This window comes from Cnephaeus nilssonii, assembly GCF_951640355.1.
Source record: "Cnephaeus nilssonii genome assembly, chromosome: 6".
NCBI lineage: Eukaryota > Metazoa > Chordata > Mammalia > Chiroptera > Vespertilionidae > Cnephaeus > Cnephaeus nilssonii.
The window spans coordinates 85262118-85288740 of NC_137077.1; the positions used below are offsets into that span (position 1 = coordinate 85262118).

General features: G+C 43.9%; 1 protein-coding gene across 1 annotated transcript in view; it reads left to right on the forward strand.

Moving 5' to 3' along the window:
• The window catches only part of PLEKHG7 (pleckstrin homology and RhoGEF domain containing G7), a 46623-nt gene that overhangs the window by 2177 nt on the left and 17823 nt on the right, over positions 1-26623 (forward strand). Inside the window, exons 2-9 of the mRNA XM_079774078.1 lie at positions 4665-4792; positions 8135-8175; positions 13121-13216; positions 13916-14059; positions 15968-16063; positions 16623-16724; positions 19759-19872; positions 25886-26060. Of these exons, the coding sequence (XP_079630204.1) occupies positions 4665-4792; positions 8135-8175; positions 13121-13216; positions 13916-14059; positions 15968-16063; positions 16623-16724; positions 19759-19872; positions 25886-26060 (896 nt within the window). The remainder of the gene's footprint in view (positions 1-4664; positions 4793-8134; positions 8176-13120; positions 13217-13915; positions 14060-15967; positions 16064-16622; positions 16725-19758; positions 19873-25885; positions 26061-26623) is intronic.

Here is a 26623-nt window from a genome sequence, read left to right on the forward strand (position 1 = left end):
ATGGATTCTAACACGAATGATAACAAGACATTTTTGTTGCACTGAAGGAACTGGCAGTCTAGTGGAGTAGACATGTAAATAGAACATTATATCATAATATATTTAATGTTCAACATAGCATTTATTAACACTCATAGAAGTGCTTTATAATAATTAACGTTATCCATCCTCACACAATAAGTAGGTATGATTATTATCTACATTTCACAAATGGCAAAGTCAGGGCCAGAGAGGTTATTAACTTGCTCAATCAGGTCACTCAGCTAAGGTTAAAATCCAGGCAATTGACTCCTCATTCTTTTTTTATTTTTTTAATATATTTCCATTGATTTTAGATAGGAAGAGAAAGGGAAAGAGAGACAGAAACATCATTGTTGAGAGAGAATCATTGATTGGCTACCTCCTGCACACCCCACACTGGTGATGGAGCCTGCAACCCAAGCATGTGCCCTTGACTGAAATCAAACTCGGGACCCTTCAGTCCGCAGGCTGATGCTTTATCCACTGAGCCAAACCAGCTAGGGCTGACTTCTCATTCTTCACCATCACTCCAGAGAACTATAGAAGCATGAAAGAGAAACACATAAACGAGCCTAGAGACAGCAGGAGAAGACTAATCCTTCCACTCCACTGGTAGTTATGTTCTCCCTGCAGTCTCCAGGAAATATAGAGATCACTTATAGAGTCATAGAAAGCTACCAAACTCATTATCAGATTGTGTAACTTCTAGAGTTAAATATCAAAAGAGTAAACATTTCCCCTCAATGTTCACCTAGGTTACATTTCTCTTTCAGATTACTATAATTTTTCCAATCCCTTGTATCCCCATAAATACTAAATTTCATTGTATTTTCTAGGGTCTTTATCAAGGAAAGTATGAAGTTTACAGGAAAGCTTCTAATAGTTCTTTTCAGGGGATTTTTCTCATGGGTTCCCAGCATTTTATGTTATATAATACCTTATGACTAGCTCTGTGAAAATTCCTGGCTATATTTATATACTGCTAATTCATAATGTATCAGTTCCAATGTCCTTTATTCAGGATGATGAAACTAGAATGATATTTCTCACCTAAATTACTGTAAATTTTCCTACTCCCACCAAATTCAGCCCTCTCCATCTTCATAACCACCATGGACATTGGGTTGGCAAATAACAAAAGGGAGAGAGTTGTAAAAAGTTGAGTTGGAACTCTAATGGTCTTATGAAACATCATCATAAATAGTAGTGAAAAAGCCTCAGGAGTACAGAATGTCAAAAGTTGACCCTATTCTTGGAGAAGGAAGTCCAGGATAGGGAGCTTTGAATCAGTTAGGATAGCCTTTGTCTGCAAATGAAAGGCATTTCTCTTGTAATATAACCAAAGCCCAGGCCAGGGCAGATGTCAGCAACCTTTCACGATCTTTCTGTTTTTCTATTCTGCTCTTATCTTTGCAAGATTACTGGTATACTTTCAAATATCAAACAATATTAAAAACAATAAGAAGGGCAAAGGGTAGAAGATAAAAAGAAGTTAGAGAGCTCTGACCACTTTGAAAAAGTTTCCCAGAATCTATACCCTGCAACTTCTATTTAAATCTCATTGACCAGCCCTAGCCAGCTTGTCTCAGTGGATAGAGCATTGGCCTGCAGATGGAAGGGTCCTGGGTTTGACTCCAGTCAAGGGCATGTACCTCAGTTGCAGGCTCCTCCCCAGCCTGGTCAGGGCACGTGCAGGAAGCAACCAATCGATGTGTTTCTCTCACATTGATGTTTCTCTCTGTCTTTCCCTCTCTCTTCCACTCTCTCTAAAATCAATGGGAAAATATCCTTGGTAGAGGATAAGTAAATCTCATTGACCAGATTTGGGTCACATGGCCTCTGCTAGCTGCAAGGGAGTCAGAGCAAATCACTGTATTACCTCAGCACATGCCACCCCAAGCAAAGCAGGGTTTTGATAGTAAGAAAAATGAAGAGCACACACATTGGTTTGGCAGCTAACAGTGTCTGCAAAATTAACCTAAAGTTTTCCAATTAATAAAAGAGATGAGGAGAGAGACAAGCAAAGAAAGGGCAGTTGAGAGAGATTTTAAAACCCCAGGGAATACAGCCAATTAAATAAAGCCAAGCCAATTTTATTTAAGTATTTTCCTTTTAAGTTACTTAGTTGGTGGCTCTAAATCTTATGGAAAAAACAGGGGTTAGGAAGATTTGGAGAGGACAATGCCTTCCCAGCTAAGGCACTGAAGTGTGAAACATTTTGTGTGGGGATTACAATCCATTCCCTGTTTCCAGAGAATAAATTGCAAAGTAATGAATATCAGCGTCCATATTATAGAAGGTTTGTGTGTAGGCTTTAAGAAGGTATTTATCTGGTATAGAATGAAGAGCTACTGAAGTGTCTGAGGCCAGGAGGGACTAAGTCAGATTTGCATTTTGGATAACTCGTGTTAGTGGCTGGGATTAGGATGGAATCAAGAAGATAAAGCTAAAGGTGAAGAAATAAATTAAGAGGCAACTGTATTAATACAGATGGATGCCCAGCCGGCATGACTCAGTGGTTGACCATTGACCTATGAACCAGAAAGTCACAGTTCAATTCCTGATCAGGGCACATGGCTGGGTTGAGGGCTCAATCCCCAGTGTGGGGCATGCAGGAGGCAGCTGATTAATGATTCCCTCTCATCATTGATGTTTCTATCTCTCTCCCTCTCTCTTATTCTCTGAAATCAATAAAAATATTTTTTTAAAATACAGATGGAAGATGCAGAGGACTGATCTAGTGAGGATGCAGAGCAGTGTACAAATTTGAAAAATTACTTCTTTGAGCATCAGGGGAGACTTCTTGGAGGAAGCAGCCTTTTATGGCTAAAAATTAACTTTTTATGCCTACAGCATCAATCTGCAGAGTCTGAGGCAGCCCTACTTCAAATACTTTTTAGGAGTTTATGGGACATAGGCTATTCATTAATAGAAATTCCTAAACAACTTGTCTCGCTATTTATAAGTAAAATTATCTCTGGAAATGCTTTTGGCAAAAGGCTGAAAATTTGAAATAACTCTTAAAATCTAAAAGTAGGAAAAGTCTACATCAAGTTACTTGTATCCTCAAAATCAGTTGTTCTCCAACTTTGGTATCTAGGGAGCTGGGAAAACTTCAGATCCAGAGGCCCACCTTCAGACCTTCTGGGTCAGAATCCTGAGGATGGGACTGTGGATGGGTTTTATAATAAATTCCACAAGGTATTCTAATATACACCAGACTTTGGTCAACAGCATGCTAGGCCTGACAGGGCATAACCAGTACTCCAACATCAGACATATTGACGAGAAAGGAGGCATGAGATCCGAGAATGTACAATTACAAGGCAAAAGATGGAAGCACAGGAAGAAAGGCCATCACGCATGTGGAAGGTCAGAAGCACGGAGCTTGGCTACAGGGCTTGGAGAACTCAAGCGACAGGCAGGTGGGAAAGTGGAAGCAGTGGAGGAGGGGCTGGGCTGGGGAGATTAATGAGGTTCCAAGCATGGGGATGGGTAATGGGCCAAATCAAAATAGCCAAAGTATATCAGATTCTCAACTTCCAAGGCAAATCTATACCTATGCTTTTGTTGGTACAGTGAGACAAATTTCCTCTGTAAATAAAGTAATCTATATTAAGCTATTTGTTGATTTTAAAAAGAGAATTCAAAGATTACATTGGTCAATACATAGAAAGAATTGCATCTCTCATCCCTCAAAATAGAGCAAAGGATTATCTGAACAGCTTTGATGAGGAAACTATGACAACCCCTACAATCCAATGCTATCAGGCTCCTAGAGGGGCAGATCCCTTACCCCGTTTGCTCCTTAGAGATCACTGAGCAGATGGCTTTGGAGCTGCCCCTCACTGTGTCTGATGTGCAACCATTTATTTTGTGAATGTCCAACAGACAGGAGGTTTCATGAAATGGGGTAGAGAAAAGGAGCAGGTGCATAGGCCTCTCTTTTACTAAGCTTTACCAATCATAGTTCTCATTTTCTCTGGGAAAAATAAAAGTACTGGCTTGAAATAACCAGCCTCGGATCTCTAGGGGTGCTGGTGGCATCCTGCTCCCTCTGAGGCCCTGTGAATAATTTGCAAAGACTTGTGTGAGAGGGCTTTCTCCTAGTGTTTTTCTGATTCAGAACATGCTGGGTATGTTTGTGCTGACATTTTCTTTAATCATTGCCCAGGGGTATGTTTTACTGACTTTAGAGACAAGGGAGAAGAGAGAGAGAGATTGAGAGAGAGAGAGAGAGAGACATAAATCAGTTTTCTCCTGCATGTGTCCCAACACGGGATCAGCCCACAACCCATGTATGTGCCCTGACTGGCAATCAAACTTCCCCCTTTTGGTGCACAGGATGTCACTCCAACCAACGAAATCACACCAGCCAGGGCTGTGCTGACAACTTTGAGAGAGTTGTTCTGCTTTGGACTAGTCAGAATCATAAATGGTCAATAAAACTCAAAAAGGTGTGGAGAGTGTGTGTCATCATAGCCGTCCTGCGCCTGGAGCCTGGGGTAGCCTCCAAATCCTTCCTTAAAGAAAGCAGGCGTTCCTCAGGCTTGGAGCAGTCACTACTGAATGCCCAGAGTGGTCCGAGTGATGGCCGGCCTGCACGCGGCTGCAAGCTCTCTCATTCTGTCTCTTGAGCGCAGGTTGTACGAGCGCAGACGGAGCTCTGTGGTACTCAACTTGCCTGGACTTGAGGTGTTCCCCGGGGACCTTCTGGTGTCAGATGGAGCTGCCGATTACCTGTGCCACCCACTTCTGCTACTGAATTCAGGTCTCGTCATTCAGCATACTTATACCACATGCCTGCTATGGAAGGATATTGTAATGAACAGGGGGGGTTTTCAAAATACTTAATGAGCAGTACCACATGTGCACTGACAAGTTCAACAGATCTCTCACGGACGTAGGCATCAGCCATGAATTACTGGAACCAGCTGAATACACTCTGCTATTGGCCACTCCACTTACAGAGATGTATGAGGTGCTCTTGTCAAGTAATTTGCCCAGGTCCAGGGACGGTCACCACCTTGGAGCTGAATGCTCTCTCTGGGCTGGTGGGCAGCTTCCATATCATCACTGTGATGCTAGACCAGTGATGGCGAACCTATGACACGCGTGTCAGCACTGACACGCGTAGCCATTTCTGATGACACGCGGCCACATGCCAAGGATGAAACATTTGCTGCTCCTGAGGATGAAACATTTGCAACTAGAGTCTTGGAGTTAGTTTTTTCCTCAAAGTGACACACTACCCGAGTTATGCTCAGTTTTTTTGGCGAAGTTTGACACACCAAGCTCAAAAGGTTGCCCATCACTGTGCTAGGCACACAACAAATACCACACCCCCACCCTTCCAACCAGGTTGGTACCCTGTGGAGACAGAGGTCCTGATAACAGCAGATTACTGTTAGAGGAGATTAGAGAGAGTCAGTCTTAAGGGTAAATCTTCTGCATTTTGAACTCAGTTGGGAAAGAAAAGAACAGCTCCCCATGATTCTGAGAAAGCCTTTGAAAGCTGAAAGGAGACTTAGGGATTACCCATCTTGGTGGCTGTTAAACTGGTTTTGTTCTTAACAGGGCCCTTTTTTACATAAGAACCCTCACTTGGAAATAAAGCCTATAAAACAGATCCAGGCAGAGTTGCAATATTTGAAAATGGGGTGGGTCCCAAAGCCTCACCTCCAAGGCACCCCCAGGAGCCCAGGACATCCTGCAACTCGGAAACTAGCTCATTCCTCACTCACATATGTGCCAAGTGAGACCCAGAAAGGAGCCCTGGCCTGACCCAGCCACGGTGCCAGCCGGTTTGTGTCAGAGGAATGGAGTCCGGGCTCCTGGCTGCTAGTCCTGCGTGCTCCCCGCCAGCCTGCATCAGCCACCTATTAGATGGAACCCAGAAGCCACCAGTAACTAAATCATGCCTGACATTTGTGTAGTTCTTCACTCTTTATAGCTCCCTTTCACATCTACCATCTTATAAGACACAGCCATCCAAATAAACATCTACTGTCTCCTGTGATAAAACCACCCGAATGAACAAACCGAGAGGAATTAAGTGATCTACTCAAGGACAGGCCCCTAGAAACTAGAGCTAGCTCTAAACACAATGTTACCTTAACAGAGGTTAGTACTTGTTCTATGAGACTTTGCACATGCCCTAAGCTGGTGAGCAACGAAAGCAGTGTTTCCCGAAGGCTGGTCCCAGACCAGCAGCTTCAGCATTACCTGGGAAATTGTCAGACATGTGGGTCCAGGGGCCCTGCTCCAGACCTTTTGAATCAGAAATTCTGGGGGCAGAGCCAGCCCAGGTATCTGTTGTTGTTTTATTTTTTAATTAAATTGATTGAGATGACATTGGTCAATATGAACATATAGGTTTCAGGTGTGGGTTCTATGTTACAGGGACTGTATATTGCACCATGTGTTCACTTCCCAAAGTCAAATAGTTATTTGTGGGTTTGTTAGTTTTATATATATTTTTAATTGATTTCAGAGAGAAAGGGAGAGGGAGAGAGAGAAACATCAATGATGAGAGAGAATCACTGGTCAGCTGCCTCCTGCACTCCCCCTACTAAGGGTTGAGTCTGCAACCTGGGCATGTGCCCTAACCAGGAATCGAACCGTGACCTCCTGGTTCACAGGTCGATGATCAAACACTGAGCCATGCTAGCCAGGCATAATTTATTTTTTAACAAGCCCTCCAGAAACAGGACATGCTAAGAAACAGGACATAACTAGCACGTGATGTTCCTAAACGAACTAGTTGTTCTTTGTTGTGTGCCTAGCATTGCGGCAGAAACCACATAGTAAAAGTTATGCAACCTTCTCCACCTTCTGCCTCCACATCCTCTTCCCAAGGAGTTTAGAATAGAGTTCTTGTGTCCCCAAATCATGGTCTAATGCAGTGCTGCTCGAGCTTCCAGGTGCATGTGAGTCACTGGTGAAATAGCTGAGTCAGCAAAACTTAACATTTACTATAGATAATAAAAGATTGAGGATGCAGCAGAGACCCATTTACATCTTCTGAATATTTGTGATGCTTTTCCAAGGCCCTGAAATTACCCCCAAAGCTAGAAAAACAGAGACATTTTTGAAAACCAGATACCCCAATTGCAGTTCAAATGGGACCTAATTTTCTACCAGGCATTTGAGGGATAAGAGTGGTAAAGCCGATTTGTCCCTGAAGGAGATTCCACCCAAGCTCTCCTTTTAAAAGATTAATAAGGTGCTCAGAGTGAGCAAGATAATTCGTTGGACAGGTGGCTTCCAGGGTTCCAATAGGAAAAGCCCCTTGAGCACAATCTTTGCAGTAAATTGCCTCCATCCGATTGAAGTACTATGCAGAGCCCTCTGACGAATGGAACACAGAGAGAGACAGACCTATAAGACATCTATTTTTTTGTACTGAGTCATCAGAACACCTCACCTAATCCTAAGAGACGATTCCCAGCTTTTTCTTGGTAACATTACAAATTGATGCAAATGACATGAAAATCAGGAGTCCAAATCTCATCACTTTAATTCCTGATCACAAAAATAGTGTGTTATTGAACAATGATGTCCTTCCCAACTCAAAGCAACTCCTCAGGACTACTTGGATGGTGGCTAATAGCAACAATAAACCCCCAACATAGAGACTGATGATGTGCTGGTGTTCCCCTATTTCGGGAGTCTGTGTTTAACCACACATGGGATTGTCAGGTTATGTAGTCATCAAGACTCAAGTTTGGTCTGGGAGAGTTTCTGGTAGAACAGTATAAAAAAAAGTCCTTTCAGCCCCAAAGTTCTATGACTCTCCATCTTAAATATATTATTTAACATCTTTATTACATTTCATAGATTTTCCCCCTTAGCGATCAAGAAGAGGAGGCTGAAAAATACCTTAGTAAAGAAATAGTACAATATTACCTTCAGGTAGCAATGGAATACCAACTTTTAGGTTGCAACACCGCTTCCTTCACTATCTGCATTCATTCTGTGCATTCTCAAGAGGAGAGTTAGAGCAGGATGAATTCCTTCGGGCTCTTTGAAAAGCAGGTTTTGTCAAGCACTGCAATGCTCTGTCACTAGTTATTCAAAGTTCTAATATGTTTTCTTTCATTTCACCCACCAGAATCCAAAAAGCCACGATGGCCTTTCTCCAGGAGAGGAACGGTGAGTGCTGTGCATTGTCGTTTTAATTAAGCCTCCTGTAGCTAAGAAAGTAAGAAGGGGCTGAAGAGCCCCTCTATCTTTGCATGACGGTAGATGGCACACGACACATGAAGTTTAAATTATATCATCACATGCATAGTAGAGGCTACAGAACATGCCAAATAAGGCCATTTTGCACAGCAAAACAGTGCTAATTGCCAGGGGTTAATGAGCTCTGCAAAAAAAAAAACAAAGCCATCCTAATATTGTGATGCTTTACAACTCTAAATGTATAACTCGATGCGGCTTCGGAAACAGCTCACTGGATAAAGTCAACTTGCACAGGGTATGCCCCCGTTTGCAGTCAGTGCTGTGCTTATCGGGAACATTGAAAAATGAATGAGCTATTACAGAAACAGATTCCACAGAAACACTTCTACTTCTGGGAAAGCCGGTTGGATTAGTCCTGGTGTATGTGTTTTTTAATTCATTCTTGGTGCCATCAATTATGAAAGAGTCATAAATCTTGTATGATGTATCAGTGGTCCCTGACTCTTCACAGCCTACAACGAGGGCTGGCCAGAGTGCAGCCTTTCCTTCAGGCATGCTCAGGGTAGAGGGAAGGGGTATTCCTGACTACAACCTCACTCCTCACTCCTGCTTTTGTAGGGAGGGGAAGGACTGATTCTATTTTAACAACAGTACCAGTTGCAATACCATCTTTAAGTACCGTAGCTAAATTAAAAGCTCTCTAAGGTTCCAATCCCAGCTGCCCCACTTACTATTCTGTGACCTTGGCCAAATGAATCAATCTCCTTCAGCTTCAGGTGCTTCCCTATGAAAGCTGCATGGTGATCATGCCAGCCTCTAGGGTTGTGATGAGTAAATCAAATAGTGCATGTGGGCTTATCCCAGAGCTGGGCAGGTCTTAAACACTCAATCAATATTGGCCATAATACTGGTAGTTTTATTTGTAATTGGGGTTTGGAAAACTACTTGTTCTCATAAGCAAGTATCTGAGTGACTTTCACATGATTTTTCCAAGCATCAAACATTTGTATGAATGTCTCAGTCAACTCTGGCTGCCATAACAAAATGCCACAGGATGGATGGCTTAAGCAACCATGATTACTTATCACAGTTGTGGAGACTGGGAAGCCCAAGATCAAGGGGTCAGCATGGTCAGAGAACTCTCTTCGTAGCTTATAGGCAGTTGTCTTCTCACTGTGTCCTCACATAATGGAGATAGAGCTCCAGTGCCTCCTCAATAACGTCATGAATGGGGTTAGTGTCCTTATAAGCCCTCATGACCTCATCCAAACCGAGTTACTTCCCAAAGGTCCTATCTCCAAATACCATCACATTGGGGGATTAGGGCTTTAACAGGTGACCTGAGGGGAGGGACAGAAACATCCAGCCATAGGGACAGTCTAAACATTATGAGCTAGTAAAGTTTTACATCATTGTCACTAAAGCTGTTTCTCCTGTTCATGCCCATTTTGCCCCTCTTTAGGGACCTGGTTTGACTGTTTTCCTGGCAGGTCTGAGGCAGGGCCTATGGTATAAGCTTTCCTGGCCTTCTTCTCATTTAAATGGAGGCAGGGCCAGTTACCAGTTAGGTCTGGGGTCTCAGGAGAAGGAGAATCTCCCACAAGCTCTCCTGAAGCTAATAAGGAAGGTGCCCACCTTCCTCTATGGAAAGAATGCTCTACGGGCTGCCAGGGAGGTAGGATGTGCTCCCAGAAGGGAGGGCGTACCTAAGGAAGGGATGCTCTTACCAGTTGTAACCAATGTCTTTTTCTCCATAAAGAAGTGATTTGTTGGGTGGTTGTATGTGTCAAACACTGGGCTAGATTTCTAAGATGCCGAGGGGCCCATTATCAGCTCCTAACTAAGAAGGTCAGACTGCCATGTAAATTGAGAGGGAAAGTGTGATAAATGGCTTGCACAATGTTGGAGGTAGGTAGGCAGTGGTGGATATACATAGAATAATTAGTGGGATGATAAAATGTTTCAGCAAATGTTCTCACTAATGAAGGGAAATTCATATATTGAAGGCTCACTTTCATAAGGACCTAGTATCTGGTCTCCTTTAAATTAATATTTCTACTTGCTCCTTCATCCTTTTAGTCTTATTTATCACGTAATTCATAGCAATATAAATGCTAATCCACATAAATATAATAAACACACTGCTACATTATAATGTATTTTCCTAATATATTACACCTTTTCTTACCTTCCTTCTCTTCTTCTTTTCTAATGAATATCAGTAATGAAAGCAAACACAAATATAATGTTTACGTTATCAGGCACTGTTTCCGTTTACGTGTGTTCCTATTTATGTATGTCATAGCTTATATATGTTAACTCATTAGTTCTCACAACAGCCCAACAAGGCAGGTAACATTATTATCCCCATTTTGCAAATGGAGAAATAGGTTCAGAATAGCTTGCCTGAGGTCACACAGCTTATAAGCAGTAGAGTGGGGATTGGTCCCCAGGAGTCCCAGGCCCTCTGGCTCTAAGTCTGTTTCAGCCCCGACATTGAATTGTCTGCAAATGTGTGGTTCCGTAACCAAACCTGGACACTCCTGCCTCCTCTCTCCCATCAGAGCTCTCATGGATCTTGCCTGTTCTCTCAGAGTCAATGCCTCTCTTTGTCAACCAGTAAAATGTGTATATTCATGTTCACATACCCCATATATTTGTTTTGCTCCAGGTCCATATCCTTGGTTCCTACTGTAAATTTTCATTCCAACCAGCCCTTAGTTATTAGCTTTGGGACTCTAGAATTAACCTTGGTTCTTTCTTTTCATGTTCTGTATCCTCTCAAATGCCCTACAAACTCTTCTCATGACCTCTCCTTGCCAACGCCACCAGATGTCTGTTACTCTAAAGAGCTAATGTGGTCTCTGGGAGGACTGTCCCCTCCCTTCTCACTGGTACCCACCAAGCATTTGGTCAGGAGGCTGGTCGGACCCATGGAAAGCCACAGCGAGTGCCCTTCACGAGAGGCTGGTGCCCACCTTCCCTCAGCTCTGACGCTGCTCCCATTGTCCCAGCCTCTTTCTTTTCCAACAGGCTGCTGATTTTTTATTTCCACAACAAGCAGTCGCTATGGTTTCAGACATCATCACAAGGCATATGTCCCAGTTTCTGTAGGCGGTCCCCAACCCTCTCCAAGATTTCTTAGCTACTGTGGAAGCTAACCAGTCTCTAATAGATTTTCTCTCTCAGTGCCATAACCCTACCAGAGAAACCAGCCACAGCCCTTCAGCACATTCTAAAACGACAGGGTCTCCTCTCAGACACACGGGGAGCTGCCTAACAGATAACCCCTGTGTTCTCCTGCTCATTAACATAAAGCATCATAAAGCATCATGTTCTATTGGAGACAATAGAACAAGTTTAAAAATTATTTGTGATAAACATTCATTTCAAATGCAGCCAAGTTTCCTTTAGGAAGCATTGCACTTCTTTTGATAGCTGCTTCCTGTTATGGGCGGTAAAATGAATTCTTTTAAGTGGATTATTTATGATCTTGCAACAGAGTAGTGAACGAGTCAAAAAAAAAGTCACAATATAGTAAGTTTAGAAAGCAAGTTATGAAAGGATGTCCAAATATGACACCATTAAAAATTAATTATAATTACAATCAGAAAAAGGTTTTCAGTGGTTATCTGGGGGTGAAGATTATAGGTAGCTTAGATTTTCTTAGTGTTTTTTCTTTGTTTCTCAAATTATTACCTTTGTAATCAGATTTTTAAAAATTAATATTATCCTATATAATAAAGAGGTAATATGCAAATTGACCCTAGCACCCTCACACAAGATGGCCACCCCCATGTGATCAAATATGGCCACCACAAGATGGCTGGCAGAGAAGGGTAATTGTGGGTGATCAGGCCAGCAGGGGAGGGCAGTTAGGGGTGACCAGGCCAGCAGGGGAGGGCAGTTGGGGGCTACCAGGCCTGCAGGGGAGGGCAGTTGGAGGCAACCAGGCCAGCTGGGGAGGGCAGTTAGGGGTGACTGGGCCAGCAGGGGAAGGCAGTTGGGGGTGACCAGGCCTGCAGAGGAGGGGATTTAGGGGTGACTGGGCCAGCAGAGGAGGGGAGTTAGGGGTGACCGGCCCAGCAGGGCAGGGCAGTTGGGGGCGATCAGGCTGGCAGGGGAGGGCAATTGGGGGCAATCGGGCTGGCAGGGGAGCAGTTAGGCATCGATCAGGCTGGCAGGGGAGTGGTTAGGGGGTGATCAGGCTGGCAGGCAGGCGAGCAGTTGGGAGCCAGCAGTCCCAGATAGTGAGAAGGATTGGGCCTAAACTGGCAGTCGGACATCCTCCTAGGGGTCCCAGATTGGAGAGGGTGCAGGCTGGGCTGAGGGACACCCCCTCCCCAGTGCATGAATTTCGTGCACTGGGCCTCTAGTTAAAAAATAAAAACAATAACAAGTAAGTGGGTGGTTTCACCCTAAAGAGACTAGTTTATAGCATATCCTAGTATTCTTTAGCAGCAAATTATCGTGTTGGGCAGTTCCTTCAACACTCTGGGCTTTGCCCAGTCATCTGCTGAGGGGTGAACTAAAGCCTCCAAGGAACCTTCTGATGCTCAAGTTCTATAATCCTGGGTTTGGAAAAGCTAGAACTGTGAACAGGATGGGTGTGAGACCGGAGTCCATCTATTTACTATACAATTATTCCAAGCCTTGGATTATTTTTTTTCATTAATAAAATGAAAGGTTTGGATCAGACATCCTCACCAGCCTCTGTCCTCCAGTTTGGACATTCCATGGTTTTATGAGTCAGATTGTGGCTGGGAAATGGCTTTGCAACTGATAGTGGCTTATCGACAAAAGGTAGAGTCTCTTCTCACACATGTTAGAGAATGAACGTATGGGAGATGCTACCGAAGTTATGTCGTTGAAGAATTCCTGTTTGAAAATCCTGTTTCTCACCATCCTTAAGCAGGGCAGAGACAAACACAAGCACATATCTGATCTGGAACAGCGCCTCTCCTCTGTGAAGATTACAGACTTCGGGGGCTATGAATTCCACAGCCTTAAGGTATCTCACAAACTGCTTTCTGAGTGACATGGCTTTTTCCCTTGGTTTAGTCACTATTTTGTTGTCTTTGTTTGTATCACAGCAAAGTGCAGGAGAGAAGCCCAGAGCTGGGCTGAATTGGGTCTGCTTTCTCTAATGCCCAGGGAAACCTCAGGAAGGTCATTTCATCTTAACAAAAACAATGGTTGCCAGAGGCCTGTCCACATGTTAGCAGTGGTTACTCATTTGCCTCAGGGCCTCAATTTCCTCGTTTAAGAAATAGCTTGTTGTTGAGCCGACCACTTCTAAAGGTCGCTATAAACTTTAAAATTCTCATTTCATGTCATTAATTTCAATAAGCTTTGGCAGGGAAGCCTGAATCAGACCTCCCAGTTCTGTGTTTGGGGTTCTTTGAGGGGGTTGTTGCAATAAACTGAAAAAGGCTCATGAAATTCTCAAGCATAATGCAAAACAACATCAATGTGAATCCCTTCTTATTTAAGCTAAAAATAACGTATGCCATGCATCCCAAAGCCACACAGAGAGAACTGTGGTTTGGGCAGCTGGAGGAGCCATTGCCAAGAGGCATGCCGGGGCCCGGGCAGGAAACCAGGATTTCAGGGATGCTTGCGTGTTCTTGCCATACTTAGCGCAGGTCAGAGCTAATGGAGAACAGGTCAAGGTGGAAATGTTTTGTTCCTTCTTTCCTCCCACGTGCAGGGTAAGACCTGGAATGAAGTCATGGCAACACATCAGAAACTTCCTGCTGATCAATTAGACTTGAGAAAGCAGCAAGAGGCCGTGTGGGAACTTTTCACAAGCGAATGCACTTATTTCTTGGACCATTTGTTAGTTCTTAAGATGGTAATGCTGGGCTTACTTTTTGTAATAGATGGGAAATATTATTTTGATTTGGGGGGAATTTGTTTTCCTCTTCCACACGGAAAACAGAAAGTTGGGGGTGGAGGTCACCTCCTTTAGGAGATCTTAAAATTTGTATCTGCTGTTTATCTACTACTTGGTTGTCTCTTCTTTCTTTTCTTAAACATAGTCTTCCAGGATTGGAGGAGGTCTTCTAAGTAAACTAGTTCAGCTCCCCATCTGATGTCTGAATCGCCTCTACCTATTCTCACCATGTGCTTACACACCTTTCCCTCCAGTCAGGGAGCGCAGAACCACCCTGCAGGCACCCAGCCCAGCGCTGGTCAGCTTCCACTTTCCGAGCTCTTGCTCCCCCTGAGCAGTGCTGGGAGCATGTGTTTTATCAGCTGCAGGGCCACCGTCACAGATTCCCAGGCAGTGGGGGTGCATGACATGGTATATTCGTAATGTCTACCAGGTAAATGGTGTCCCCGAGGGAGTGCAGTGCTGCAGCCGGATCTGGTGAGGTTCTGAGCAAATAATCTTTATAGAAGAACCACAGGGCAAGGATGGCAAGGGAGACATTGCCTTCCAATAGCACAGGGGAGGAAGAGCCATATTGCTCCCAAGCTTGACTCCGCCCATAAATACTTATGAATCCCGCCTACTATCTTGCACAGGAAAAAACACTGTGTAAAAAAGCACCTAGGGAAAACTAAGTGCAAGTCCTAGATCTGTTTCTGACTTGTCATGTGACCCTAGAAAAGTCTAGTCTTCCATTTCCTAAACCAGAGGTCGGCAAACATTTCCTGTAAAGGTCCCGATAGTAAATACAAGGTTGGGCAAAAGTAGGTTTACAGTTTTTATTCGTATGGAAAATAATACAATAATTAATAATAATAATAATACAAGAATAAACCCTGTGTTTTGCATACTCACAACTGGAAACCTACTGTTGCCTCACCCTGTAAGTTGGGCTATGCAGATTCTGTGGTCTTTATTACAACTCCTCAGCTCTTCCATTGCAGTGCCCAGGAAGCCATGGGTAATTTATAAAGGAATGTGATAGCTGTGCTATAATCAACATTATTTATGAAAACTGGTAACAGGCCTGATCTGTCCCGCAGGCTGTCATTTGACAATCCCTTTCTTAATCTCTAAAAGAAGGATGACAATACCATTTCTGTCTGTCTCATGGCATCTCAGCATTGCGATCATCAGATTAGTTTTCTTTGAAATCTATCAAGTGACATACAAATATCAGTCATTATTTTCTGCAAAGCATTCTTCTGTCAATAAGTTGATCGTTGTTTAGTTTATAGACTCAGGGAAGATTATCTGTGAGGATTGCAGCTCTTTCTTGACTTGCTGTAGAGTAGCCTCCTGCTGTATGAAAGCATCAAATCAAGAAACAATAGCACAGAGGCTCCCTGAATGCTTTCATTCACAGTTAATGCCTTTATCCAAATCCAAGCATCTTACCAGTTACAGATATTAACTCATTAGTTCTCTTTTTTTAATTTCCTGCAAGTAAAGGATCTTTTGCAGAGAAAGGTATAAATGAGAATTCAGCATGGAAGTTGTTTTGGTCTCACATTAGTGCTATTGATAAGAGAGAACCTGTGAGATAGAGAAAGCCCATTAGAACAGATTATGTTCGACAGGAACGTTGTCAGGGCGCATGCAATTAGCAACAACACCGTCATGCAGAAGAGCACATTTCCCATATGTTCTATGCAGCTTAAATGTCACCATTGATATTTAGGAAAATTCTGAAACCTCAAAAATACTGATTTCTAAACTGGTTTGTAAAGTTGTGGTCAGGAGGTTTATGTTTAATGCTCTTGAAAAGGGCAAGTTTCAAAACTGAAAAACAGAAGGTAATCTGCATTTCTTTTTTTTTTTTTTAAGATCTTCATGAATACACTAAAATATCTACAAACCTGCGAATATCTCCTGGATGTGGATTCATGGCGACTTTTTGCAAACCTGGAGGAGTTAAGTCAGGTGAGCCAACACCAGGAAACATGTTTAGAAATTCACCAAAGGGGTCATGAAAATGCATGTTTGTTCTATTCTTGTGGCTTGTGTGCCACGCTGCAATATAGAATGTGGTTCATTCCCCCGTATAGTATTATGGTCAGGAGGTCAGGTTAATAAGAAGGAAATCTAAACATGCATTGATATCTTGCCAAGAGATCACATATATCAGCCTTCAGTAGCATTTTTCATTTTAACTTGGCTGTTTAAGAAAGTAAACATATTCTCAAGATCTCCTTAAACCTTCATAAATGTTTGTTCTCAAATGAATGTCCTTTTCTCATATATTATAAATAAATAATATCTTTACTCCAGAAGGAAGAGAAGAGAGATTGCAAAAAGAATTTATTTATATAAAAAACCTTATAAGAAAATGTATATTGAAAAGGAAAATAAATCTGAATTTTGCTGCCAAGAGGTAAATTGTAATGAGAAACAGCTGTAGAATGATATTTGAAGTTCATCAAATATTTATTCCTTCCCTTGGGTGTGTGCCTACTCTTGTTTCCTTTCTCTCTGGCCCTAGACAAGCTTTGGTTTTGTGAGCAGTCTTTTTGCCATCATCAAGGACTACTTCGATGCCTCTGAGACTTCACCACCCATGGATTTCATTTCCGTGCTTGTGAAGGTAAAATCCTTTCGGGAGATCTCAGACTCAGGCAATAAATTCACCCTCTCTCAGGATAGCTGTTCATATCTATTGACTTTTTGTTTTTGTTGTTTCTACAAAGGAACCATCCTTTTCTCTGCCAACAGACGTTTTCAAAAATAACTTGCAAACTCTGTTTTCCCATTGTCACCTCTGCCATGTGGGTTTTATTAACACAGAAATACACACACATGGAAAAGCCATTTCCAAGCCTGTCTTTTAAATGACTTCAATTTAAAGCAGTATTCATGACAGTAGTTTGTGTAGGCCAATTACATGGTTCAGTTGTTCTTCTAACAAAAGTGTCAGTCTTTCCGACAAAAATAAATAAATAAATAACCCTTCAAACCTATCAGCACCCTTAATAGAATCTCTGGTCTGAAAGAAGAAGAAAAGAGGAAAACCTGTGGCCCTGGTTTGTTAAATGCTATCTACTTTTTTTACTTTGAGCTTTTCAGTCCAGTTTCTATCTATTCACATTTAGCAAGATTTGACTGCATACAATCCACTCTAAAAAGCTGGCTTGAGATTTATTGAGCACTTCCTAAAGGCTATGTGTGGGGCCAAGACCCTGTGCACAATAATGTGCAAAACCAGACATACTTCTGCTCGTTTTCAATCTAGTGGGGGAGAGATTAATTTAAGAATTACAGTAATAATTATATAGTCAAATTGAGATCAATGCTGAGGAAAACAGGAGCATAGATATTATGAAGGAAAGCTTCCTGGCTATGGCAGTGGGTGGGGAAGTTACAGACAGGAAATTTTTCCTGGGGCAGAGATGTTTGAGGTGAGACATGCGGGAGGAGGAGTATATTAACAAGGCAAAAGTACATACAAAACTAGGTATAAAGTAGGGAGATCCTCATGTGAACTTTGAAAACAGATTTGAATAAGAAAAACTTTGAAAAACAAGAGGAAGAATGTAAAGTGTTGGGAAGTAGCTAAAGTCTTAGGTTCCCTCGATTTATTTAGAGTCAGAAAATTTTTAAATTTAATTTTAAGTAAATAGTCTGGAGAAATGCCAACTTCTCATTAAAACATGTAAGCTGCCTTAGTCTGCTCAGGAAAAAAACAAAATATTACAGACTGGGTGGTTTATAAACAACAAATTTCTTTTACACAGTTTGGAGGGGGGCAGTCTGAGGTTAGATGAGGATTCCCTTCCGGTCACAGACTTCTCATTGCATCCTACGTGGCGGAAGGGGCTAGGGAGGCCTGTGGAGGCTCTTTATAAGGACATTCATCTGACTCATGAGGGCTACCCCTTTGTGAATTAATCATCTCCTGAAGGCCATTCCTAATACCATCCCTTTGGGGATTAGGGTTCAACATATTAATTTGAGAGGGACACAAGCATCCCACCATAGTGTAAGTGCTCTCATAGCCTCCTAAGCATGGGATGTTAATATATTCTTTATTAAAGGTCCATAATTCAGCCCACATATATATGCTTCGTGTTACAGGTGTGCAAAGGTGGATTACCACAAGTGTTTCCTTAATGGAAAAGGTCCTTTATCAGTCAGGTTAGATTTGGTTGTATCAGAGTAACCATCCCCAAATCTCAATAGCTTGGTTCCTCTTTCCCCTGTGCCTGCTTCTTCCTTGTCACCGTCCTCTCTCTGGGACCCATGCTGAGGGAGCAGCATTGGAATGTTTCCAGTCTGGGGAGACGGGGCAGAGCACTCAGACGCTCCAGGTTCTGCCAGAAGCAACACATGGCGGGTCTGTTCACACTGTATCAGCCAAGTTAAGTCACATGGCCGCGCTCACCTTCAGCAGAGTGGGTACCCAGAATCCTCCCCAGGAAGGGAAAGCAGATGAACAGTAAGGCAGCCGCTCACCAGATGGGAGACTGGAGCATTTTGTTATTCACACATGACTCATGTGAGCAAGTCACTAAGAAGGAAACGGAGGCTTGAGAGGTCAGATCATCTGGCCAAGGTCACATAGCTGATACATTGTAGAACCGGGTCTCTAAGCCTGACCACACATGATCTTAACCATTGCCTCCGAGTAATAACATTTCTCAAGCATCTCCGTGCCCTTTCTCTCCCAGCTACCAACCCCCTCCACCTCCAAAAATAAATTTACATCATCCTTCAAGTTACTTCCTCCTGGAGCCAAAACTTGACATTATCCCCCCATTGTGTTTTCTCCTCTGTCTTACAACAAAATACTTGTCTAGGTTTTCGTTATCTCTGCCTTTATTGCTGCCACTTCCTTTAGTGACTTTTTAGGCTGGGTCTGTTTTCTCTACTAAATGTAGTTATAACATTGCCAACAAGTGTGTCTTCCTTACCTTATTCTACCACATGATGACACTATTAGACATTTATCAGTTACATCAATCAATAAATCAAGGAGTACTAGGGCTTAACAACATGGCAGACACTGTGAGACCCTGAGGAGAGTGTCTGCCAGTTAAGCTTTGGTGAAGAGAAAAGAATAACTCACTCCTGAGAAAGACACTTACCTGAGACGGGCACCTTGTGTGGGGTACTCCGTTTGACCATTGCATAAATCTATACATACACTTAGGAGAGGTCCTCGAATTAGACTCTACAGTTTTAGAAGCCAGCAGGAGAATTACATTTATGGACATTGTTGAGGAAAAGTTGATGAAAATTAAATGTTGTTGCTGACTACCAACACATACCTAACATCAGCCAACATAAGCACTGAAGTCAAAGGCAATATTTGTTACCAGGTGCCATGCAGGGAGTGTAGACCTCAACAAAGCATAAACAGAAGCAAAAGATAAATTAAATCAAGACACCCTAAATAGAATTTTAAGTAGGAAGCGGGGGGGGGGGATTTATTGAGGAGTTAACTGTGTCTTATGGGAATACTACTTTTTAAAGAATGTTTATTGTGAAGATAACCTGTTCCTAGTCACACGGTCGTACTCCTGCTTGATAATGCGGACTCCCGCCCTCCCCTGTGCCAGTCAGTGATGGCAGTGAAGGGAAAGAGGCCGCCTGCCTGTGCTCTCCCTGCTCTTCTCTTGCAGTATTTCCGAGGGAGCCTCTGTCAGAGCCACCAGACCTACTGCCTGAACTACTCCGCCGCTGTCTTTTACCTCGAGAGCCTGAAGCAGAGAGAGGACTTTGGAATTTACTTAAAAGTAAAGTACCATCTTCTTTTCTTTTATGATTTTCCTGAGACTCTTTGGGGTATAATAGGTCCTAGGAGTTATACCCAAAATAAGTGGGAAAGAGGAACAATAAATGATCAACAGTACACTTGAACTACAAATCTGCTTTCCTCATCAACACATTTTCCACTGCACACGGAGGAGTGCTAAATGGTGCACATCTGGAAACACTGTATCATCTAACGTCCCTCCTAAATTTTTGGCAGGGGGAGGGGGGGCTTTCCAATGTTTTATTTGTTCGTTGGTGTGTTTGTGAACGGAGTCGGTACCCTGTAAGGAGAAGGCTAGAATAAGAATGAGGCTTTGTGACTAGAACTTTGGCTCTTGGAGGATTTGGTCCCAACAAGTTTCTGTTGCACACCAGCTTGGAGAAGCACTTACGTTGTATTCTGTGCGAAGGGCGCCCCCTGGAGTGCTTCAGAGGGTACAATGCAGATGTTCCCCTGAAGTTGTACAACATGGTGGCTAGGGACTCCAAAGCATCGGAGCCAAGCATTTCTGCCAAGGACACTCAGCATTTGCTAATAAGCTGACACGGAAAGAATTGTCCTTGACTTCACCAGTTCCTTTGGCCCCTCTTTGGACATCTCTTTAGTCTGAACTGTACCTTCCCAGTATGATGCCAGAGCCCTTTTTATGACCCAGAGAAAACAGTCCAAGCCTTTTCGGAAAACTAGCTCTCCTGGCAGTTACAAAGCCCCCTGGGAACACCACCTCCGAGGCCGGGGAGGGAAGGCTGACCGGGTTCCAGGACTTACCTGTGGCCCGACTGTTACCTCTGCCTTTATCGTCGCCACTTCCTTTAGTGACTTTTCAGTCTGCGTGCTCTGCCGAAGCCTCCCCAGACTGTAACATTCCCCTGCTGCTCCCTCAGCCTGGGACCCACAGAGAGGCCTGCGTGGCTGAGGAAGGAGGGTAATCTTGGGGAAGAGACTCGGCCTTATTTTTTGTAGCTTCAACCATTCAGTGTTTTCTTGGCTACTCAATAAAAACGGAAAGCTCATTAGCTTTCCAGATGTCTGAATAATCCTGTTACAGAAGTTTTCCCCGGAAGCTGATGATTAGACTCCCAGCCTGGCCCCCAAACTGGGAGAAGCCAGTTCCATGTCTCTCCCTTCCAAGCCAGGGCAGAGGTTAATTTAACAAGGCACAGCCACCATTTTCAAAGAGCTGTGGGAAATACCATACCAATTGTGACATAGAAAGGTGGTTTATAATTTTACTAGAGGCCCGGTGCACGAAATTCGTGCACGGGGGGGTGTCCCTCAGCCCAGCCTGCACCCTCTCCAATCTGGGACCACTCAAGGGTAGGATCGGGCCCAAACAGGCAGTTGGACATCCCTCTCACAATCCAGGACTGCTGGCTCCCAAATGCCTGCCTTCCTGATTGCCCCTAACTGCTTCTGCCTGCCAGCCTGAACACCCCCTAACCACTCCCCTGCCAGCATGATTGCCCCTAACTGCCCTCCCCTGCAGGCCTGGTCACCCCTAACTTCCCTCCCCTGCATGCCTGGGTGCCCCCCAACTGCTCTTCCCTGCAGGCCCGGTCGCCCCCAACTTCCCTCCTCTGCCAGCCTGGTCACCCCTAACTGCCCTCCCCTGCTGTCCTGATTGCCCCCAACTGTCCTCCCTTGCAGACCTGGTCCCTCCCAACTGCTCTCCCCTGCTGGCCATCTTGTGGTGGCCATCTTGTGTCCACATGGGGGCAGCCATCTTTGACCACATGGGGCAACCATCTTGTATGTTGGAGTGACAGTCAATTTGCATATTTCTCTGTTATTAGATAGATAGGAAATATACACAGCATCCAAAGATAACATACTATTATAACGCCTAATGCTTTACCGGGCACTTTCTCAAACATCTCTTTTAATCCTTGGCACAAAACTTTGACGTTGATTACATTGTCCCCATGTGTCCCTGAGGCTCAGAGAGGTTGTATGGTTTTTGCAAGGTCATGTGGCCAATAGGTGGCAAAAATGAACCTGGATAAAGGTCTTCAGGCAAAAAAAAAAAAAAAAACACAAACAAAACACAAACAAAACAAAAACCACAAGTGCTCTTTCCACCAAAATTATTTTCAGCTCCTCAGGGGTATTTCCCATCACTTGGCAACTGTGAGCATCATGAAACAGGTGAGGGATCAGGAAGGGGCTGTAGAAGAATTGAAGGTGAACCTGCCTTCCACAGCTGTATAGTACAGAACAAAAGCATCGTCACAGAGAGTTAATAATAATTTAACCGTAACCTAGTAAATATAATGCTTATAATATAATAATTGCAATATACAGTAAATAATAATAAAGGGACTGGTTCTCAAGCCCTTGCTTCAACCAGCCACTGCTGGTCATCTATGATCTCTTTGTCTACACCAGGGGCGGGGAACCTTTTCTCTGCCAAGGGCCATTTGGATATTGATGACATCATTTGTGGGCCACCCAAAACTATCAACTTAAAAATTATGTTGCTATGAAAAAGCTCCTAGATTTATTGAACTTTGAGTCCTGCCTGCGGTTGCCTTGGCAGAGCCAGACCAAGTGATACGGCTCGTGGGCCAGACGTTCCCCACTCCTGGTCTACACAGCAACCCTGTGGAATGTGATAGTATTTCCATTATTCAAGGATTTAGACAAATTGGGCAACTAGCTGAAACATACGGTTGTTCAGGGCAGAGACAGGATTTGATTCAGACATGTGTGAAGCTGACCTTCATTCTCCTATTATGCACTGGCATAAACAATGTCAGTGGAAAACTTAAGCCTGTGTTGTGTCATGGGCCGCTGGAATGGGGCTATGCATCACTGGGATGAATGTGTCCTCCATGTCATGTGGGGCTGGCTTTATGAAAGCCTGTGCATTATGTTGGTGCACATTGATGGGAGTAGAATCCTCCCTTCGCTGTCAGAGACAATTAAAAGGATGCAGAGAAAGAGGCTGGCACTTTGTACCAGGGCTCTTCGGGGGGTCCTGTTAACAATCACTAAGAACTCTTTGGACTGAGTGTTCGAAATGTGCCAGCCACTGTTTGGGGCACTTTGGATGGATTCTCAATAAAACCTCTCACCAAGCTGCTGAGGTCGTTATTCTTGTTGCCCACATTTCACAGATGAGATTTATAGAGTTTAGGTAAATTTCCCAAAATTCTAAGAATGGCTGCCCCAGCACAGTGTTGCATTCCACCAAGACAGATTTATGAGGAGAATGTTTTTATATGTGTCCCCATGTGTCCCTGGGGCTCAGAGAGGTAATATGGTTCAACTCAACGGGCCCCTGAATTCCTTTCACTGTTACCCTAAACATACTGGACATTTATTATAAAGCAAAAGCATCCTTCATTGATCTAGGCCTATCCATAAAAAGCCTTTTATGTCCAATCTCTCTTGACGGAGATGTTCTTTTTTCCCTCTAATGGGTCTGAAAATTAAAGCCAATGGATGAAAGAAAAATTTATACCTACTTTTAGAATCATCAAATATATTTTTTTCTCTCTTCTGAGGCTTCTGAAACTCTAAAAGCTTCCAATATTCCTGCCTGGATCTTTGTTTCAATTATTTACCACTGGTGCTTCTTGCCGGGTTGGTGTCTGGGGTAAATTGGGTGTTTTCACATGTACTCAGGGTGCTGGCAGCCAGAGCTGTTTTCAACGGCGGGGGAATCTGGGGCAGTGGCCCTGGGCTGTGCTTTGAGGAAATGCCTCACTGCTTCTCAGAAATCAGTTTCTGGAGCTCCCAGACACCAGAGCTAGAATGCTGCTGCCAGTGAGACAGGATGGAAACCAGCCACTGAGACCACAGGCTAAGGCCTCTCTGCACCCCTTCTTTCCACCCGTTACCACCGCTGGCCCTTCCACATCTGCAGTTCCTGCTTCCTTCTCCATCTCTCCCAACATCAGTGAGAATCCCAGCCATTGTGAGCCAGGTGAGAATGTGGAGGTGACCTAGTACCTTCCGCCAAGAGGAATCTGAAGCACAGAGAAGGGAAGGTGGTCCCTCAGAAAGCCTTGAAGCCTGGCTTCTCGAGCTCCATCCACCCTCCAGCCTCCAGCCTGTGCTCACTTTCCTGGCCTGCCTTCTGCATGTAGGGAATGGAGAAGATCACGCCCAGCAGAATTCCCGTGAGGAAGAATCCTGGATGTTTTCAAAAGAAATACTTTGATGAAGTTCCTGGTGGGAGAGGGTGAAACCCCCAAGGACATGTTCAAGCTGTGAAAGACAAGTGCAAATTGCTAAGCATGAGGGTAGGGGAAAAGGGTAGTTGGAGAGGGGAAGAGAGAGGAAGAGCAGCTCTCTCTTTCCAAAGAAGAAAATGGCACCATCAAAATGGGGGGTGAGGGGGGTGATGTTGTGGGCTGTGTATTTGACCCCGCCCCACAACCCAAAGAATTCAGTAAATATGTTCACTCATAAAACATTTGGCATGAGTGAGCTTACAGCGGAAACCAGCATAGGACACTAACCAGGGGGCTACTTTTGGCATCAGTGGGCACATGCTGTTGAGGGGAGAGAGTGTGTGTGCCAGCAGGGACCAGAGGAAGCCATTCTAATCTTAATCATTCCATAAATTTGTAAATACCTAGAGAGAGCTTTGGACTTGGTGGGGAGTTGAGCCAGTTGCACCTAGATCTCTAAAACGCAAGGGAAGATAACTGGGCGCAAAGATGTGCGAAGCTATGTTTGGGGAAGCAGAGGGAGCCTTCCACAGTGTATGCCTAAAGCTGGCCTTCAGGGTCTGAGGCACAAGGCAGAGGAGATAACCTGCGCCTGGCTGGAGCTTGACCTGCAGAAAGAGCTGAGAGCCTAGTGCAAGGGCAGGACTCCCTCAGAGCGGAACTCAGGTGTGAGTGCGTAGAGGGGACAAGAGAAGAGGAAGAACACACATCCCCTAGTAATACCTTTTGGTGAATCTATGTGCATAGCAGCCAGAGACCAGACTCCATGAGTCATGTGTCATCTGCACAAAAGCCAAGCCCCTCGGGTTCAAGACAGCATCACATTCAAATAAACAGCCCAACAGATGAAACACATTTATGAGACATTCTCATGATTAGTTGTATCTGTCAAATACCATTTATAGAAATCGAATGTGTAACTCACAGCAGTACTTACTAGAGCTCCTTTCCCTGTTTCCCCGGTGCTTTGCACACCCTGCAGCTGCCTCTTAGTCAAACTCTCTCTATTGAAAACTGTTTGTGTCTTTATCCCTTCCCTCTCCCTCTCTCCTCTGTAGCATGTAGCTCAATTTAGCCTCCTCAACTTCTATTCATTTTCTCATATTACCCTGATTCACTTCAAGAAAGGAGAGTCAAGGAACTGATCCAACAAGCAAAAATCCTTCCTTTTCCCTCCATCTGTTGATTCTCAATTCTCCTAATTGTGCCTCACAATGAGGAATAGAACTGGGGGGGGGGGGGGACAAAAAACAGAAATCTCCTGGAGGGCCAGTGAGAAGGAGAAGCCAGTGGGACAGCTGAACTCTTAGGTGAGAAGGGTAAACGAGACTGGCACACGTATAGTAATACCTCTTATCACTGCCACAGAGGGAACATGTGTTCTCTAGGGAACTTAAGAAATGTTAAACTTTTCCTGTGCCTCTTCATCTTGACAAGTTCCCCACTTAGGAGGATAGAGAGGTGATGTTATATTGATGCTGAGTGTGCCTTCTTCACCATCACTGGGAAGGCAAGACAGCCAGAGAAGGATTCTCTCTTCTTTGATTGGAAAGTAACAATGTTAGTCAGTAATATTCAATAGTCCCTCTCATCCGCATCTAAGAACCTCACTTCAGACCCTGAATTTGCTAAAGACACTTTAATAAGGATTTTCAAAGGCAACGTCTGGTCTGTGGCTTAGAAGCTTCCCCAGCAAGCTCTCAGTCGCGTCATGTTGTTACCAAGTGAAAGAGCTGAGAGTGTTTCATGCCCAGGCTTCTCGGGGCTTTGACAGGAGAAGTGATCTTGTGATTCTGTCTGCGTTTCCTTTCCCAGTGGTGTGAGCAGAATGAACAGTGCAGACGGCTTCACCTGACTGAGCTGCTGGTGGCCCCACTTCACAGGCTGACCCGGTATCCCTTGCTGCTGAAGAATATCTGGAAAAGGAGTACAGACTCCACTGAGAAAATCGTGATCTACTCCATCAAGGAAAAGGTGGAAAAATCAATCCGTAAGTCCCTGAGATAATGACCCAGCTCAGTGGAAGCTGACTGGAAGGGTTGGGGGCCCTCTGGCTCTTGGGAATGATCTGAGCTTCATCCTAGAAGGCAGTTCCGTTGACTTGAGGTTATGGCTCTGGGAAATCAAACACACACACAACAATGGGTTCCAGTCACATCCTGGCGATCCCTATGAGAACTCCAGCAGAAGTTTACTCAGGACGTGGCCGTCTCCAAGGCGTTCACGTGTGAGTTCAGGCAGGAAAAGTTCTACTTCCCAGATGGTTGAAGGCTTTGTTTTTCATATCCATGCTGAACCCAAACACAAAGCAAATAGGAATAAACACCATAGGGGGTCTTTCCGGAGGATAAATTACCATTCATTATTTTTAGGTCACTGAAATCCAGGGCCAATCTAAAAATAATGCCAACTGCAATCTTTAGAACTGAAATTTGGGAATGGGGACAGAACAACCCTTTGATGACTTAAGTTTATTTGGGTAGCTCTGTATAATTAAATTCAAATAAAGAAGTTCATGATATATGCCCACAAACCAAGATTTCTTGGGAGTGT